This window comes from Solanum verrucosum, unplaced genomic scaffold (genome assembly GCF_900185275.1).
Source record: "Solanum verrucosum unplaced genomic scaffold, falcon-dt-bn FXZP01000253.1, whole genome shotgun sequence".
Lineage (NCBI taxonomy): Eukaryota > Viridiplantae > Streptophyta > Magnoliopsida > Solanales > Solanaceae > Solanum > Solanum verrucosum.
Window position 1 is genome coordinate 5,374,309 of NW_026019984.1, and position 17,455 is coordinate 5,391,763.

Below are 17,455 nucleotides of genomic sequence, written 5' to 3' on the forward strand. Positions count from 1 at the left end.
AGTGGGAGATGATCAATATGGATTTCATCACAGGGTTGCCAAGGTCGCGCACACAGCATGATTCTATTTGGGTGATTGTCGACAGAATGACAAAGTCAGCCCATTTTCTACCGGTAAGGACTACCTATTCGGCAGAAAATTATGCCAAGTTGTATATTCAAGAGATAGTGAGACTTCATGGAGTCCCAGTCTCCATTATTTCAGATAGAGGTACACAGTTTACTGCACAGTTCTGGAAATCTTTTCAGAAGGGCTTGGGTTCCAAGGTGAACTTAAGTACTGCTTTTCATCCTCAGATTGATGGGCAAGCAGAGCGTACTATTCAGACTTTAGAGGATATGTTGAGGGCTTGTGTGATCGATTTCAAAGGCAATTGGGATGATCACCTACCTCTCATTGAGTTTGCCTACAATAACAGTTATCACTCTAGCATCCAGATGGCTCCTTACGAAGCTCTTTATGGGAGAAGATGTAGATCTCCTATTGGATGGTTTGAAGTTGGTGAAACACAGTTGATAGGACCGGATTTAGTTCACCAAGCTTTGGAGAAGGTGAGAGTGATTTAAGAGAGGTTGAAAACGGCACAAAGTCGTCAGAAATCCTACACTGATGTTAAGAGAAGGGCATTAGAATTCGAAGTAGACGATTGGGTATATTTGAAGGTTTCACCCATGAAGGGGGTTATGAGGTTTGGTAAGAAGGAGAAACTTAGTCCCCGGTATATTGGACCTTACCGCATAGCCGAGAGGATTGGCAATGTTTCTTATGCGTTGGAGTTACCACAAGAACTAGAAGCGGTTCATCCGATATTTCATATCTCCATGTTGAAGAAGTGCATAGGCGATCCTTCATTGATCTTACCGACTGGAAGTATTAAGATCAATGATAACTTATCTTATGAGGAGGTTCCTGTTCAGATTCTAGATCGTCAAGTTCGTAGGTTGAGAACGAAGGATGTAGCCTCAATCAAGGTCCTTTGGAGGAACCAATTTGTTGAGGAAACCACTTGGGAAGCCGAAGAGGACATGAAGAAGAGATATCCACATCTCTTTGAATCCGGAGGAAATGCAGATTAAGGTATTAATTTCCTTCTTAGTGCTCTTTTAATTATAATGAGTATGTTGTGGTTGTTATTGTGGTTGCATGATTGCTTGTTGGGTGTTGAGTTGATGTTACACCCTTAGCTTTGTAAGAGTAACCTCATTCGAGGATGAATGTTCCCAAGGGGGAGATATTGTAACATCCAACAATTTGAAATAGCTAAGAATAGGCTTGGAATTTGAAAGTAGTCAATTTTGGAAAGAATTTGAAAATCTGGAAAATTTGGCTAAGTGTGGAAAAAAATGAATTTTTGGCCAACTTTGAGTAGTCATAAATTCCAGCTCAGGATGAGTTAGGAGTAGTTCCAGTTATGGTTGTGAAGCTTGTGGAATGATCTTTCCAACGCCGCTGAGTTTGCTCGATTCCGAGTTCGTATGAGCGAGTTATGGCCATTGAAAGTTGGGCAGTTGGCAAGGAATCCGTCCGGAAAATTAAGGGCATTTTAGTCTTTTCCCTAGCCAATTCTTTTGGGATTATATTGTTGTATATGGCTGATCTTTGGATCATTCTATCCCATTTTAAAAGAGTAAAAGCTAGGGCTTGAGAAGAAGAAGAGAAGAAGAAGAGAAGATGGAGAAGAAGAAGAGGAGAAAGAGGAGATCAACAAGTTTCCGTCAAAGATCAACGTGGATTTTCATTGGGGGTGATCCCTTTCAAGGTATGGGAGTTCTTTGTGTGGGTTGACCCTTTCTCCCACAGACCAAGCTCATTTTATGATTTGAGAAAAGATTGGAATTGTTGTTGAAGTTGTTAGTTGTTGTTGATTGTGTTGTTGAAGTTATTATTGGTTGTGAGACATGATTGGGTTGTGTAATTGAATTGTAATCTATTGTATGTTGAGAGATTGATGATCCTTAGTGTTTGGGGTTAGATCCATTGAAGTAAGGATGGTTTAGAGTTGAAGAAAAAGGGGAGAAAAGTCGAGTTTTCTGGGGAAGGGATTGGCGCGTCGCGCCTGCCAGCGCGCCCCAAAGGGGACTCTGAGGACCAGCCCTTGGGGCGGCGCGTCACTCAGAGCGCCAGCAGGTGGCTTCTGACCTTTAAGGGTTGGCGCTCCACGCCTAGCAGAGCGCCAAGGATGCCATGTTCCCTCTTTCTTTCCATGCTTTCTCATGCATGTTCCTAGGTGTTATACCTATGTTCCCTAGTTGTTTCCAACACCCCAAAGTGTTTCTAAGCATCCCGAACTCACCCAAATACGTGTGATCCTATACCTTGAATCCATAGTTCAATTCAAGGCAAGTTAGTATCAAGTTAAAAGAGAAGTTAGAGTCAAGTCAAGCCATGTTAAGAAGTAAGTTCAAGCAAGTCCTCCAAGCTTTTCAAGAGTCCTCATTGAACGTTTTAACTTCATTTTTAGACCCAAGTTTCAAGTCAAGCAAAGAGCTTAGAGTTTCAAGCTAAGTAAAGAGTCTCAAGACTCCAGTTAAGTCAAGAGTGTAAGTTGAGTTCATTTCTCAAAAGCTATTAGGGAACTATGTATTCCCAAAGAAGTTTCTAAATGTTTTTACATTTGAGTAAGAAAGGAACTATGATTCCAAAAGAGCCTTAGGGCTAGTTTTCAAGAAAAAGGAACATCGTTTCCAAGTGAGCCTTTGGGCTAGATTTTTGAGAAATTATCTCATTTAAAGAAAGATATGTTTAAAACACTTATGAGCTAAAAGCATTTTAGGAGTAGTATCGAGCACCGATTTGGGGACGCGAGTTCATATTAAACTCAACTCTGCATAAGAACCATATAGCCAACATGGGAGTTAACGGGTCATACTTTTTAGATGAACCCGTAAAGTTAAGCTAGTGGATCCACTTAGTAAAGTTAGCTTCCTATATCAAGACCAGGTATAGGATGGTCCTCAGGCAACGTGAGGTAAAACGTTGTATCATTAGCTTCCTATATCACATCAAGGTATAAGATGGTCCTCGGGCAACGTGAGGTAAAACATTGTATCACCACTCATATTCATAGTGGTGGTTTGTCGGTTAAAGAAGCTCCCACAGTAGAAAGAGCACGGTTCCTCGAGGGTTCTGCTTAGTATGGATGGGGGTATGTGACTTCATTCATACATTGCACAAGTAGACCTTGAGAGGAAACATGGTATTTTCATGATATTATAAATATGATTTTTATGTCATGTTTTAAGAGTTTTACAAGCTTTATATATTGCATGTGTCTTATTGCTTTATATATTGAGTTCAGTTATTCATGAGTTGAACAGAGCCAAGGTAAGTGCTCTCTTGTACTCCTTTCAAGCTTAAGTTGTGGTTTAACTTTCTAGCTCGCATACTTGTACATTCAATCTATTGATGCCTGTTGGCCTGCATCTTATGACGATGCAGACACAGGTACCCCAAATCAGCATCCTGCACGTCGTTGATCCAGCTGAGCACTCCAGAGTCAGTGGTGAGCCTCCTTGCTTTCCGGAGGACTCAATTATTTTGTGTACTTAGTTTTGTTCTATTAGGATGTTGCGGGGTCTGTGCCAACATCCATCTAAGTATTTTAGAGGCTTCATAGACAGTCAGGCAGTTAGTATTGAGTCTCTCATCTATATATATATATATATATGTAAATATTCTATTTTGAGACTCGAGTTTCCTTTTGGCATGTTATGCATCAGTTGGTTGTTTTATAACCTTTCATTGCATTGAGTTGTACTGTTGAGTTAAGTTTCCGCTGAGTTAAGAAGGCCAGGCCAAGGGTTCGCTTGGGGCCAGCAATGGTCTCCGGGTGCCGATCCCGCCCAGGGTGTAGGCTCAGGGCGTGACAAACTTGGTATCAGAGCCCAGAGTTCAAGAGTCTTAGGGAGTCTATGAAGCCGTGTCTGTAGAGTCCTAATTATCGATGTGAAGTGCGCCACATCTATAATTGGGAGGCTACAACATTTAGGAAGATTTCTCATTTCTTTCACACTCATCTCGTGCGTTAGAGTTTATCTCTAAAAAATTTCTTCCTAATCCGTGCTTGCGCGTGTTTTCAGATAGTCATGCCTCCACGAAGAGTTGGCAGAGGGCGTCTTCCTAGACGTTATGTTGTTGAGCAAGAGTTACCTTATGCCCTGGGAGTGCAACCACAAGGGGAAGTTTCTAATGCCGAGTTCAGAGAGACAATTATGATGTTGAGTCAAGCAGTAACTAATCAGATTGGTCAGCAGAGGGGAGCTAGACATGAGGGAGCTGACACTTCAAGGATTAGGATGTTGCGGGGTCTGTCCCAACATCCATCTCAGTATTTTAGAGGCTTCATAGACAGTCAGTCAGTTAGTATTGAGTCTCTCATCTATATATATATGTAAATATTCTATTTTGAGACTCGAGCTGCCTTTTGCCATGTTATGCATCAGTTGGTTGTTTTATAACCTTTCATTGCATTGAGTTGTACTGTTGAGTTAAGTTTCCGCTGAGTTAAGAAGGCCAGACCAAGGGTTCGCTTGGGGCCAACAATGGTCTCCGGGTGCCGGTCCCGCCCAGGGTGTAGGCTCGGGGCTTGACAGCATCAGGGTTCTCTTTATTTTTATGTTCTTAAACATGGAAAGTGAAAATTAAAAACTAAGTGTTACCAAAAAGGAGAAAAAGACATTCCTTTTTAGAAGGACAAAAAAAAACAAGAAGAGAAATTGAAACGAAGAAAGTACTAAATTAAAACGGATTTCATTCCATGATAAATATACTAAAAGATAAATTAAAATCAAAGATAGAATAAACATAATCATTAATATGGCAAACTTAACTCTATAAGTATCAAATTAAGTGATTGAATTTTAATTAAAGAAAGAAAATTCTAATCATTGGATCCAGATGACCCTTCATCGGAATCAGACGAAGAATGTTCTGTAACTCTTAGAGGAGCAAAGGCACTTCCAATGGTTTGATATGGAAATTCAAAACCACGCTCCTTTTTTATGCTCACTACTCTTTCAATTTCTTCATCTGCAGCTTCCAAGGCCTTGCACAGATTTTTAAGGTCAAAGAAACTGAGTTTTTCAATTGGAGGTTCTTTCCTCGATGCTTGAAGTGCTTCTCCATATTTTTTTTCCCTTTCGAGTGAAATCTCCAATCTGTTTAGCTTCCTATTGATCTCATCAGTATTTGCATTTTGATGAGCAATAACGATGGGGTTAGGAGCATCAGTATCAGTCGGAGGATTTTCTCCCAAAAATCTATTCATAATAGACTCAACGGAAGGGTGTCCACATGAATATGGTTTATTGCTAGGAGAAAAAACTACAACGACAACATCAGCACCACACAAAGTGGAGAGCTCAGTTGCCTTTTTAAAGACTCCATCGCGTCGTTTTGAGAATGTTACCTGTAAATTGCTTTGATTTTGCATCCTCGCCATTTCAACTCTTCTTCGGCCATTATTAGGTCTTCTCATGGCTGCGCTTTTGTTTTGAGAATGTAAGAAAATGTGATGTTGTGTTTCTCTTCTAAAGATGTATTTATAGCGATAAAATTATCATAGTATCAATTGAAAATGAACTCAAATGACAAAAAAGTAAAAATATTTATGATGTTTCCTTATTTGGTAGATTTGAACAAAACTCATTTCATATTAATTAAATTTTTCTTTTTGGTTCATTGTATGGTTAGTCAACGTGTAAAGATAGTAACTACAAACGGCATATTTTTTAGTTAGATTTATGTTATTGGATTATTGAAAAAATATTATTGTGTCATTCTTTTGTAACATAAGTGTTGACACCCAATTTTGACCATCCACGATAGGAATTAATTTTTGAGCTTCTTAAAATTCCAAACGATTTGAAGTAAGTGACTTTATAAAATTCAAAATATTTTTCAAATTGTTTTAAATAATTTTGTCACTTTTTATAATTTTTAGATAATATAGATGTTTTACATAATTATGTATGTAAATCAGTATATTTTATAAATATTCGAAAATCGTCTCAAAAAGATTTTGTTTTAGTTAAACATTTGGTTAATTATTTGAGTTAATATCTTAAAAGGTCACTCAACTATGCAAATTTTTATTGTAAAGTCCTTAAACTTTATTTTGTATCAATAAAATCACTCAACTTATGATTTTTTTTTCTTCGAAAATCACTCAACCAAATCAAATAAACAAAATTAAGGAAAATTAATATCTTTCATCCCACCCACACACTCCCAAATTAAAATAGCGTATTTAGGTTGATTGGTAAGTAAGTATTTTCAGCATTTTAGCATGAGATCTACCGTTTTTAGCTCTTTTCTATGATTAATAACTGTAGTTAAATGATACAAATCTATTTTTTGAAACACGTATCAATTAAGTAGCATACGGTAATAACTAAATTTACGACTACCAAATGCGTGTGCAATATTTATTTCTTTTTCGTTGACTTTGAATTTATTTTATCAATAAGTTATTTATTTGATATCATATTATTTGACTTTACTGTGATATGTTTTGCCAGGCCAACGTCTTCTTATTACTTTAGTAACAATAATTTTTCTCTTATTTATAACATAAACATTTTTAGAGTTTATTTTTTTGCTAAAATGCGCGTTAAAAAATATTTAATCATCTATTTGAATTCGTTATTTAATTTGTCGTTGGATTTGGTGAAAAAAATGAATTTTGTGTATCTGTGGGGGTCCATGTATAATATAAAAAATAATAATTTATTTTGTCATGTTAGATTTTAATGTTAAATTAGGGCAAATGATTTTGTAAGATAAAAACTCTTAGTTGAGTGATCTTTTGAGATATTAACCCTAATTATTTTAGTTATATAATAGTTTATATCTTAAATTAATTAGTTATAATTGTGTTAATTATTTTATTTCGTCAAAATAAAGAAGCTTATTAATTAATTTATATTGCACTTTTAGCCATTTCTTGCCTTACCTTAAACCCATTAAGAAACCAGTTTTTGGGACACTTTCTAGTGACCCAATTCAGCAAATTTGGGCCTAACTGTTAGGATATACTATTAACCATGCGTTTTGATATAGTATTATTATTGAACAATTGTTTATTCATTTATTCAATTCAATAAAGTGTTACATTAAATAGATCAATTGTCATATATGTGTCCTTAACTTATATAGTAGATGATTTGGTGTATAGAGTTTAAGCTTATACACAGAAGATTAAATCATCGGTTCTTATAAGTTAAAAGTTATAGTTCACAATCGTAGATGGAAATTTTGGACAAAACCATCAGAAAGATTGTAGCACGAGATTAAATGTAATTTATCTTGATTATGAGAATGGTATAGTTCTAACTTCTCGTGCTAGTGCATTTTGTATGTATTGAACGGGACCAAACAGAGATAGATGTTTTAGACTGACTGATAAAAACATATTCTCTAAACTGTTAAATGTACTTATATTCTTAATCTTGATATAACGATTATGATCTGTACATATTAATTATTGTTTTGATTTATTAAAAGGTGAGATTCTGAGATGGGTCAATATGCCTGGTAGATTGGATGATAATAATATATATTGGTGAAATAATTAGTTAGTTGATGGAATCCATTTCTCAGTATAGAGATTGATGATACACCTTTTATGAGAAACTTATAAGTTTTCATGTGTAAACCCGGCCGGTAGATTTATGAATCTGGCACATGAAATAAGTTAAGTGTTGCTCTAAAGGAAATTAATCATTGAATTAAATTCGTCAGTAATTTAATTTATTGATTAGTATCTGGAATCTTAACATGGGGAATTACTAAAGTGTTTAATGGTGAATTTCGAAATATATATAGAGGAGTGCAATTACGAATTTTTAGTGGAATGATTTGTAATTTATTATGGTAAGAATAATTCAAATTAATTATTTGGAATTATTTCCATAATAGGAAGCCTCAGTAATAAATTATGTGGTCCCTCCAGTGCCCAATTTAACTAGAACTCAGAATCCTATTTTCTAGGAGAAGAAGGAAAAGTAACGTGTATATTTCATCCAAGAAAGAAACGTGAGTTTCAGGGGTTTTCTTGAAGAATAAGGATTTATACTTTCTTCTCCTTTTTGGACTAGGAAGACATCTCTATAAGTAGGGATTCTTCTAACGTAGAAAGACAATTCAGTATTCTATACGATACTTGCCCACCCAAGTATTGAGAGAGTTCAATTGTTATTTGGGATCACTGTAGAAGACTGTAGAGCTGGAGTTGGATTTGCTTCAAGAGATCTGCACACGCTTCAAGAGGTAATCCTGAGTTAATTTTCAGCATACCTTGTATGTGATACGTATTTGTGATTGTTGTCTATACTCATGCAAGATGTATGATTTTGGAATGCTTCCGCTGTTCTATGCTATTTTCTAACAATTGGCATCATGAGCCATACTTGCATCTTTATAGATAACCTTAAATATGCGTATGTGATTACTTGTATGATTCGTGGTTAGTAATTTTAATTTTATCACGAAAAGAACAAAATTGATAAAACTTGAACTGGTTTGTTTTGTTAAAATCATACGGTAATAATGACTTATGTAAATTGATCAGTAAGATTTGATAGTATTTTCATATAGTCATGCACAATGTTCCTTGGATGGATAATTTTAAAAGAAATTGATGGCTGCACATGTCATTATTTTGTCTTTTCTTATGGCGGTACTTCTGTACCAATTTTTTTGATCTCATATTGTGTCGGCTGAAAAAAAAAAAAAAAAAAAATTCTCAAAGAGAGCTGCTGGCTGTTTTCTTGTATTAATGAAAACCAAGTGAATACTAATTAATACAAGTAATATCTATGCTTGCTGGAGCTTAAAAGTTGAGTGAATTATTTGTGTTAAGGCGGCAGTAAACAAGATGCACTGGAATACTGTTTATGCTATATGTCATTGTATGGTATATTTAAACAAATTGAACTGGTCATGTTTATGCTTTATTTTCTGGAAATTTTTGTATAAAATTTGAAGAAACAAAATGGTGATGAGGATTCTTTCTTTAATTACCAAGATTAAATAGTAATGAAGTATTAAATTTATGTGTTGGCTTAGACCTTCCTCCCCATCGGATGAATTTAATACAAGTCACTATGTATTTAATCGCTAGTTTGATAATCTTTATTAACTCTCCTAAACTGAGTAATATATGATTGGATCAATGTAACTAGAGGATTTTCACTCGACTTAAACTAACAGTAGACTCTCCATCTGAGTTAGGTCTGAATAAGTTTATGGAGTGAATAATCGGTCATTATATATTTATATTGTATGAGTAGTTCTCCAATCCCATCGATTGGCTATTCAAGATGCATGAATGTATATGTATATGATGAGTTTGAATGTAAATATTCAATGTTTATATGACAGTTTTGATTGATCTATTGTAAATTTTTTCTTCAATCTCAGATTCAACATGTCTCCTTTTAATCCTATTAGTACTATTTTGGGTCAGAATAAACTAGAGGGTTCTAACTATGTTGACTGGAGGAGAAATCTCGACATCGTGTTAACTGCTGAAGAATATAAGTTTGTACTTCATGAGGAATGTCCATTGAAACCAAATGAACAGTCTAGTGATGAGGATAAGCTAGCTTATCAGAAATGGCGCAAAGCTGATGAGATGGCGCGATGTTACATTATGGCTTCAATGTCAAATGTGTTGTAGCATCAACATCAAGCTATGTTGTCTGCTTTTGAAATTCTGGAGAATCTCAAACAAATGTTTGGAGACCAGGGTCGATCAGCTAAGCAGACTTCCATGAGAACTCTCATGAACACTAAGATAGTTGAAGGCACTCCTGTAAGAGACCATGTTCTAAAGATGATAGGTCTTCTGAATGAACTAGAGGTCTTGGGGGCTGAAATTGACAATGACTCTCAAGTTGAGATGATATTGCAATCTCTGCCAGACAGTTTTCAACAATTTTGCCTAAATTATAATATGAATAAGATGAGTCTATCTTTGGCACAATTGTTGAATGAGTTGCAGGCGGCAGAGACACTTGTAAAAAAGGCACCATCCATGACACTAAATGTTGAGAAAGGTTCTACTTCTAAACCGCAAGGTAGACAGAAGAAGAAAAAGGCTCACAAAGCTAAGGCATTTGCACCTCCAACTGGGGGCGTGAAAAAGTCTAAGGGCAAGTGTTTTCATTGCAAGATGTCAGGCCATTGGAAGGCACATTGTCCAGATTTCTTGGCCAAGAAGAAAAATAATCTAGGTAACTCACTTTCACTTGTCGTTGAAACATTTTTAGCGGCTGTTTCTACCACTTCATGGTGTGTAGATTCAGGAGCCACTGATCATATCTGCACGACTTTGCAGGGGTTTCAAGAAACGCGCAAGCTGATTAGAGGTGAAGTTAGTGTTTTTCAAGCAGATGGTTCAGCAGCTCCAGTTTTAGCATTAGGAAATATTACTTTTTTGTTTGATAGTGGTAGAGTTTTAATTTTAAAAGACGTTCTATATGCACCTGCTGTTAGAAGAAATTTAATTTCAGTTTCTAAAGTTTTGAGAGATGGTTATGATGTTAATTTTTCTGATAACGGTTGTGTTATTAGCTATAATAAACATCTTGTCTCTGCTGGTACATTGATTGATGGTCTTTTTATTATTAATGTCTCTCCAGAATTACAACAAACCGTAGAACTGAATAATGTTAACCTTTCAAGTAAAAGAAAGCGTTCTTCTGATTTCAATGAGACTTATCTATGGCACTTGCGTCTATGTCATATAAATCTAGATAGGATTTCAAGGTTGGTTCAAGATGGGCCTTTAGGTTCATTAAAAGTGGAGGCACTACCAACATGTGAATCCTGTTTAGAAGGAAAAATGACTAAGAGACCTTTCCCCTCAAAAGGAAATAGAGTCAATTATAAACTAGAGTTAATTCATTCTGATCTGTGTGGCCCAATGAACATTCAAGCGAGAGGTGGGTATGAGTACTTCGTGACTTTCATTGATGACTACTCAAAATATGGATATATTTATTTGTTGTGCCGTAAGTCTGAATGTTTTGAGAAATTCAAAGAATTTAAGGCTGAAACGGAGAAACGACATGGAATATATCTCAAGTCATTGCGATCTGATCGTGGTGGCGAATACCTCTCTAATGAGTTAATTAGTTACTTATCAGAACAAAGAATTACATCTCAAATGTCTGCACCTAGAACGCCACAACAGAATGGTGTAGCAGAAAGAAGAAACAGAACTCTTTTAGAAATGGTTAGATCAATGATGAGTTACTCTGATTTGCCTTATTCGTTTTGGGGATATGCCTTAGAAACTGCAAATTACATTCTGAACTTAGTTCCTTCTAAATCTGTTCCTTTGACACCTATTGAATTGTGGACTGGGCACAAACCTAGTTTGAAACATATTCGAGTTTGGGGATGTCCAGCACATGTGCTGAAAGGGAAGGCAACAGATAAATTAGAACCTAAAACAGAAGTATGTGTTTTTATTGGATACCCTAAAGGAACGAAAGGTGGTATGTTTTATAATCCTAAAGAAAAGAAGGTCATTGTGACTACTAATGCCAAGTTTTTGGAAAATGATTTTTTAGCAAACCACATTCCTAGAAGTAAACTAGTTTTATAGGAATTAAGCAAAGAGATAACAAATCAATTTACTGAAAATAATGGAAACCAAATTCAAACCCCATATGTTGGAGTTAACATACCATTGCATTGTAGTAGTGGGAGAGATGTTAATAAACGTATAATTCCACAAGTACAAGTTCCTGAAAATTCATTGCATCAAGGTAGTGGGAGTAATAATGAGCAGATTGTATTAGAGAAAGAAGTTGTTGATATCTCTGTATCGCAAGGTGCTGAAGATAACATGGATACTCAAGATCCTACATATGATGTGGTTCCACCACAAGATCATAATAATGTAAATCTCTCTGAACCTACTCCTGCATCTATAGTGTCTCATCGTAGTGGGAGAGTGATAAGAAAACCACTTCGGTATGCACTCTTGGGAGAGTCTTTTGACAGAATCCCTGAAGAGTCAAATACCGAACCTGTGAATTACGACGAAGCACTACAAGATGAAGATGCAGAAAAATGGATTGTTGCTATGAAATCAGAAATGGAGTCCATGTACTCCAATAAAGTATGGGATCTTGTAGAACCACCTGTAGATGGAGTCAAACCCATTGGATGCAAGTGGATCTATAAGAAAAATAGAGGAGTAGATGGAAAAGTGCAAACTTACAAAGCTAGACTTGTTGCAAAAGGGTTTACTCAAAAAGAAGGGATCGATTATGAGGAAACTTTTTCACCAGTAGTCATGCTTAAGTCTATTAGAATTCTCTTATCCATTGCTGCTCATTATGATTATGAAATTTGGCAAATGGATGTCAAAACAACTTTTCTTAATGGAAGTCTTGATGAAAGCATATTTATGCGACAACCAGATGGTTTCATAGAAAAAGGAAAAGAACACATGTTGTGCAAGCTTAAAAGATCCATTTATGGATTAAAGCAAGCTTCTAGGGCATGGAACACTTGCTTTGACAATGCAGTCAAGACTTTTGGTTTTGAGCAATGTCTTGATGAGTCTTGTGTGTACAAAAAGTGGAATGGGGATAAAGTGGTGTTTTTGGTATTATATGTAGTGATATCTTGCTCACAGGAAACAATGTGGGCTTGATGAATTCAGTTAAGGAATGGTTGTCCACTAATTTTGATATGAAAGATTTAGGAGAAGCTGCTCACATCTTGGGATTAAGGTTCTACGTGATCGTAAGAAAAGGATGTTAGGTTTATCTCAAGCTCTTTATATTGATACAATTCTTACCAGGTTTAGCATGCATGATTCCAAGAAAGGATTTCTTCCTTTCAGACATGGAATTTCTCTTTCTAAGGATCAATGTCCTAAGACAGATGAGGAAACAGAAAGCATGAAGACAATTCCTTATGCGTCAGCTGTAGGAAGTCTCATGTATGCGATGTTGTGCACTAGACCTGATATATGTTTTGCCGTAGGCATGGTTAGCAGATATCAGTCTAATCCTGGACGAGAACATGGACACAGTTAAGCATATAATCAAGTATCTGAAAAGGACTAGGGATTACATGCTAGTCTATCATTCAGATGAGTTGGTGCCCATAGGGTACACAGACTCAGATTTTCAGTCTGATATGGACTCTAGAAAGTCGACCTCAGGAAATGTGTTTACTTTGGGAGGTGGAGCCATTGTTTGGAGAAGCATCAAGCAAACCTATGTTGCTGATTCTACCATGGAAGCCGAATATGTAGCAGCCTCTGAGGCAGCTAAGGAGGCAGTGTGGCTCAGAAACTTTCTGAAAGACTTGGCGGTTGTTCCTGCGATAGAAACGCCACTCACAATGTTTTGTGATAATAGTGGAGCGGTTGCAAATTCAAAGGAACCACGAAGTCATAAGAAGGCAAAGCACATTGAGAGAAAGTACCATTTGATTCGAGACATAGTACAGAGAGGAGATGTGATGGTTGCGAAGATTGCATCAGAGAACAACCTGGCAGACCCTTTCACAAAAGCTTTGCCACAAAAGTCTTTTGATAGACATGTTGAAGGAATGGGTGTTAGAGTTGTAGGTGCATGGTTATGAGTCTAAGTGGGAGATTGTTAGGATATACTATTAACCATGCGTTTTGATATAGTATTATTATTGAACAATTGTTTATTCATTTATTCAATTCAATAAAGTGTTACATTAAATAGATCAATTGTCATATATGTGTCCTTAACTTATATAGTAGATGATTTGGTGTATAGAGTTTAAGCTTATACACAGAAGATTAAATCATCGGTTCTTATAAGTTAAAAGTTATAGTTCACAATCGTAGATGGAAATTTTGGACAAAACCATCAGAAAGATTGTAGCACGAGATTAAATGTAATTTATCTTGATTATGAGAATGGTATAGTTCTAACTTCTCGTGCTAGTGCATTTTGTATGTATTGAACGGGACCAAGCAGAGATAGATGTTTTAGACTGACTGATAAAAACATATTCTCTAAACTGTTAAATGTACTTATATTCTTAATCTTGATATAACGATTATGATCTATATATATTAATTATTGTTTTGATTTATTAAAAGGTGAGATTCTGAGATGGGTCAATATGCCTGGTAGATTGGATGATAATAATATATATTGGTGAAATAATTAGTTAGTTGATGGAATCCATTTCTCAGTATAGAGATTGATGATACACCGTTTATGAGAAACTTATAAGTTTTCATGTGTAAACCCGGCCGGTAGATTTATGAATCTGGCACATGAAATAAGTTAAGTGTTGCTCTAAAGGAAATTAATCATTGAATTAAATTCGTCAGTAATTTAATTTATTGATTAGTATCTGGAATCTTAACATGGGGAATTACATAAGTGTTTAATGGTGAATTTCGAAATATATATAGAGGAGTGCAATTACGAATTTTTAGTGGAATGATTTGTAATTTATTATGGTAAGAATAATTCAAATTAATTATTTGGAATTATTTCCATAATAGGAAGCCTCAGTAATAAATTATGTGGTCCCTCCAGTGCCCAATTTAACTAGAACTCAAAATCCTATTTTCTAGGAGAAGAAGGAAAAGTAACGTGTATATTTCATCCAAGAAAGAAACGTGAGTTTCAGGGGTTTTCTTGAAGAATAAGGATTTATACTTTCTTCTCCTTTTTGGACTAGGAAGACATCTCTATAAGTAGGGATTCTTCTAACCTAGAAAGACAATTCAGTATTCTATACGATACTTGCCCACCCATGTATTGAGAGAGTTCAATTGTTATTTGGGATCACTGTAGAAGACTGTAGAGCTGGAGTTGGATTTGCTTCAAGAGATCTGCACACGCTTCAAGAGGTAATCCTGAGTTAATTTTCAGCATACCTTGTATATGATACGTATTTGTGATTGTTGTCTATACTCATGCAAGATGCATGATTCTGGAATGCTTCCGCTGTGTATGCTATTTTCTAACACTAACCCCCAGTTAAACAATTACAGCAGCCCACTAAAAACCCATTTTAACATTACCGTCCAATTCCCTACAGCCCACTCCAGCACACAATTCCAATTCACAGACCAAACAATACTCAGCTATACATATAGCAACAACACCGATACAGACCCCACCCCTGCATCCTCCTTTTCTTCCTTCAAACCCAGAAAGGAACAGCAAGTCAGACGCTAATTTCATGAGTCCAAACAACTCCAAAATTTTGTCAAAACACACGGAAAGCAACGAGGAACGTGTGAACTAGTACTAGGCTGCGATTTCTTCTTGTCTTCTTCTCCAGTGTCCTTTTCAACTAGTACCAACAGTGCAGTAAAGCAAGCACGCGTCTACCCTCCTTTCCTCTTCCGAAAAGAGTCAAAGTTGCAGGGAAAAGGGTGTTTCCCTTAAATGGTGAAATAATTTTTGAGTTTGAAATTCAAGTTGGCCCTAATTCCATCCGGATTTCCCCCCCTTTCTACCCCAATTTCCTCGTATAAAGGATTTTTGGCATTTTAGTCTCAAGGAAAAAGAGAATTGGGGAGTTAGAGAAAAAAAAAAGTTGGTAGAAAGTTTGGAAAATATATAGGAAAAAGGGAGAAAGATATTAGAGAAAATATTGGAGAACTTTTTGGAGTTGGATTTTCATTTTAGCAAAAACAATTCAAAGAAAGGGCTGTAAAATTAGTATTAAAAATTTAGAAATACGTTCTGGAGGTCGACAATACAATAAGTTTTCTTTTTGGTGTTTGGGCTCAGTTGTCGGCTCAAAATTCCTTGCATGCTGTCCGCATTCGAGTTCTCGTGGTAGAAATCACTGCTCCTTTGCTCGTGTTGCCTCAGTGTCGCTGCTCTAAAGAAGGTATTTCCTTTTCGTTTGATTTCTTGTTTCAGCCTTCAGAATTATAGTTTAAACTCCGGATACTCTTTTGCATGTTCTAGCTCCTTACTTGAGGTTTTGTTTAACTGATCGATTCATGTGACTCATTCTGTTAGTACGTTGAAAGTTGTAGTGATTTAGTTTTTTTTTCTACACTAGTTGGCGTCTTTCTAGTTCTCATTTCGTCTCTTTAGGGTGATTTGGGTCTCTGTTTGAATCTCTTGCGATATTAAGTGTGTTTCATATATTAATGTGTCTAAATGTCCTTATGTTTTGAATTGTTTATTCCTTGTTTGATTTGTTTAGTTCGATGAAAATTCAATTCGAATTGCTTCATGTCCATGAGTTATTTTATTTTTTTTTGGTTTAGATTGCCGGCTTTTTTCTATGAAGAGATTTGCTGTTCATAAGGCTTTTCTATGTACTTTGTCCATATTGCCATTTGGTACATCATAGCTAATGTGCTGGGATGGTAGATTTAGGAATGGTGTCAGGGCTATTTATGCTTAAATGTTTAAAGTATTTTAGAAATACTTGGTAATCTTCCTAACGTCCCTGATTTCCCTTACTGCTTCATTTTGCGTATAAGACCTTAATCTTTAGTATCTTTATCTATGTGCATATTTAATTACTTAAGTTTAATTCTAGTATGATAAACTTGATTCATTTCCTGTCAGCTAATGACCGTATTCAAAATAATATGTTTTAAGTCCATGAACTATCATAAAGTGTAATGTTTGTTTAGCGTGCGGCAGGCTCCCTCTCTATGTCTTTATATTTTGGAATCTTGTTGTGTTAATCGCTTGTTCATAACGTGAGCTTTCTTTTGCTAAGCCAATGCTTATTCTCCTTTTGAACTTTTACTGCCATCATATATGTTGTACCTGGGAATTTCCTTGTGTTGGGATTTTTGATAGTTTAATGTGAAATTTGTCACTTTCCATCTTGTATTAAATTTCCGTTTGTCCCTATTGAATCATAAGATGAGTAGTAAAGGTTTCTTCTAGCTAATAATGAAATTCTTTTTTTTAAAAAGGTCACAAATTATTGGGTTTAGTCATAATTTGGAGTCGAATACTTTCTAATTGCCTTATTCACATGTTCTAGATATATGTAGATGAGTGTTTTATTTTGTATGCTTATTTAGAACTGTTTGTTTTTTTTTTTTCAATTTTTTTTTTTATAAAATTTGATAGCCTAAGCGTGAAATCTTAGCCTCGGCATGGTATCATTTCTTCTATTCTTGGGTTGATTTTATTGAGTTATCGACTTTTCTTGTTGTTTATTGGCGTGCATCATGCAAAAATTATTAGATTAGGCTGAAAATTACTCTTAGATTGATGGCCTTGATTATCGCTTGATTTTGAACTCATAACCACTGCTATCTATTTTGTCATTCCGTCTTTAATTTAATAAATTTGTTTAGCTTGAGTGTTGTACTCACTTTGATGCACTTATTTTTTTGTAACTGATAAATCGTCATTGTCATTTAGATATATCATTGAGACACGACTTATGTATTTATTTTTCTTGAATGCTAATTCCTATTTCTCTTTTGCCACATGTG

General features: G+C 35.6%; 1 protein-coding gene across 1 annotated transcript; it reads right to left on the bottom strand.

The window, feature by feature from the left end:
• Nucleotides 1-4,879: 4,879 nt before the first annotated feature.
• LOC125818398 (agamous-like MADS-box protein AGL62) lies at nt 4,880-5,476 on the bottom strand. The gene has a single exon (XM_049497918.1). The coding sequence runs from the start codon at nt 5,474-5,476 to the stop codon at nt 4,880-4,882; it is 597 nt and encodes a 198-aa protein (XP_049353875.1).
• Between the last annotated feature and the right edge of the window lie 11,979 nt (nt 5,477-17,455).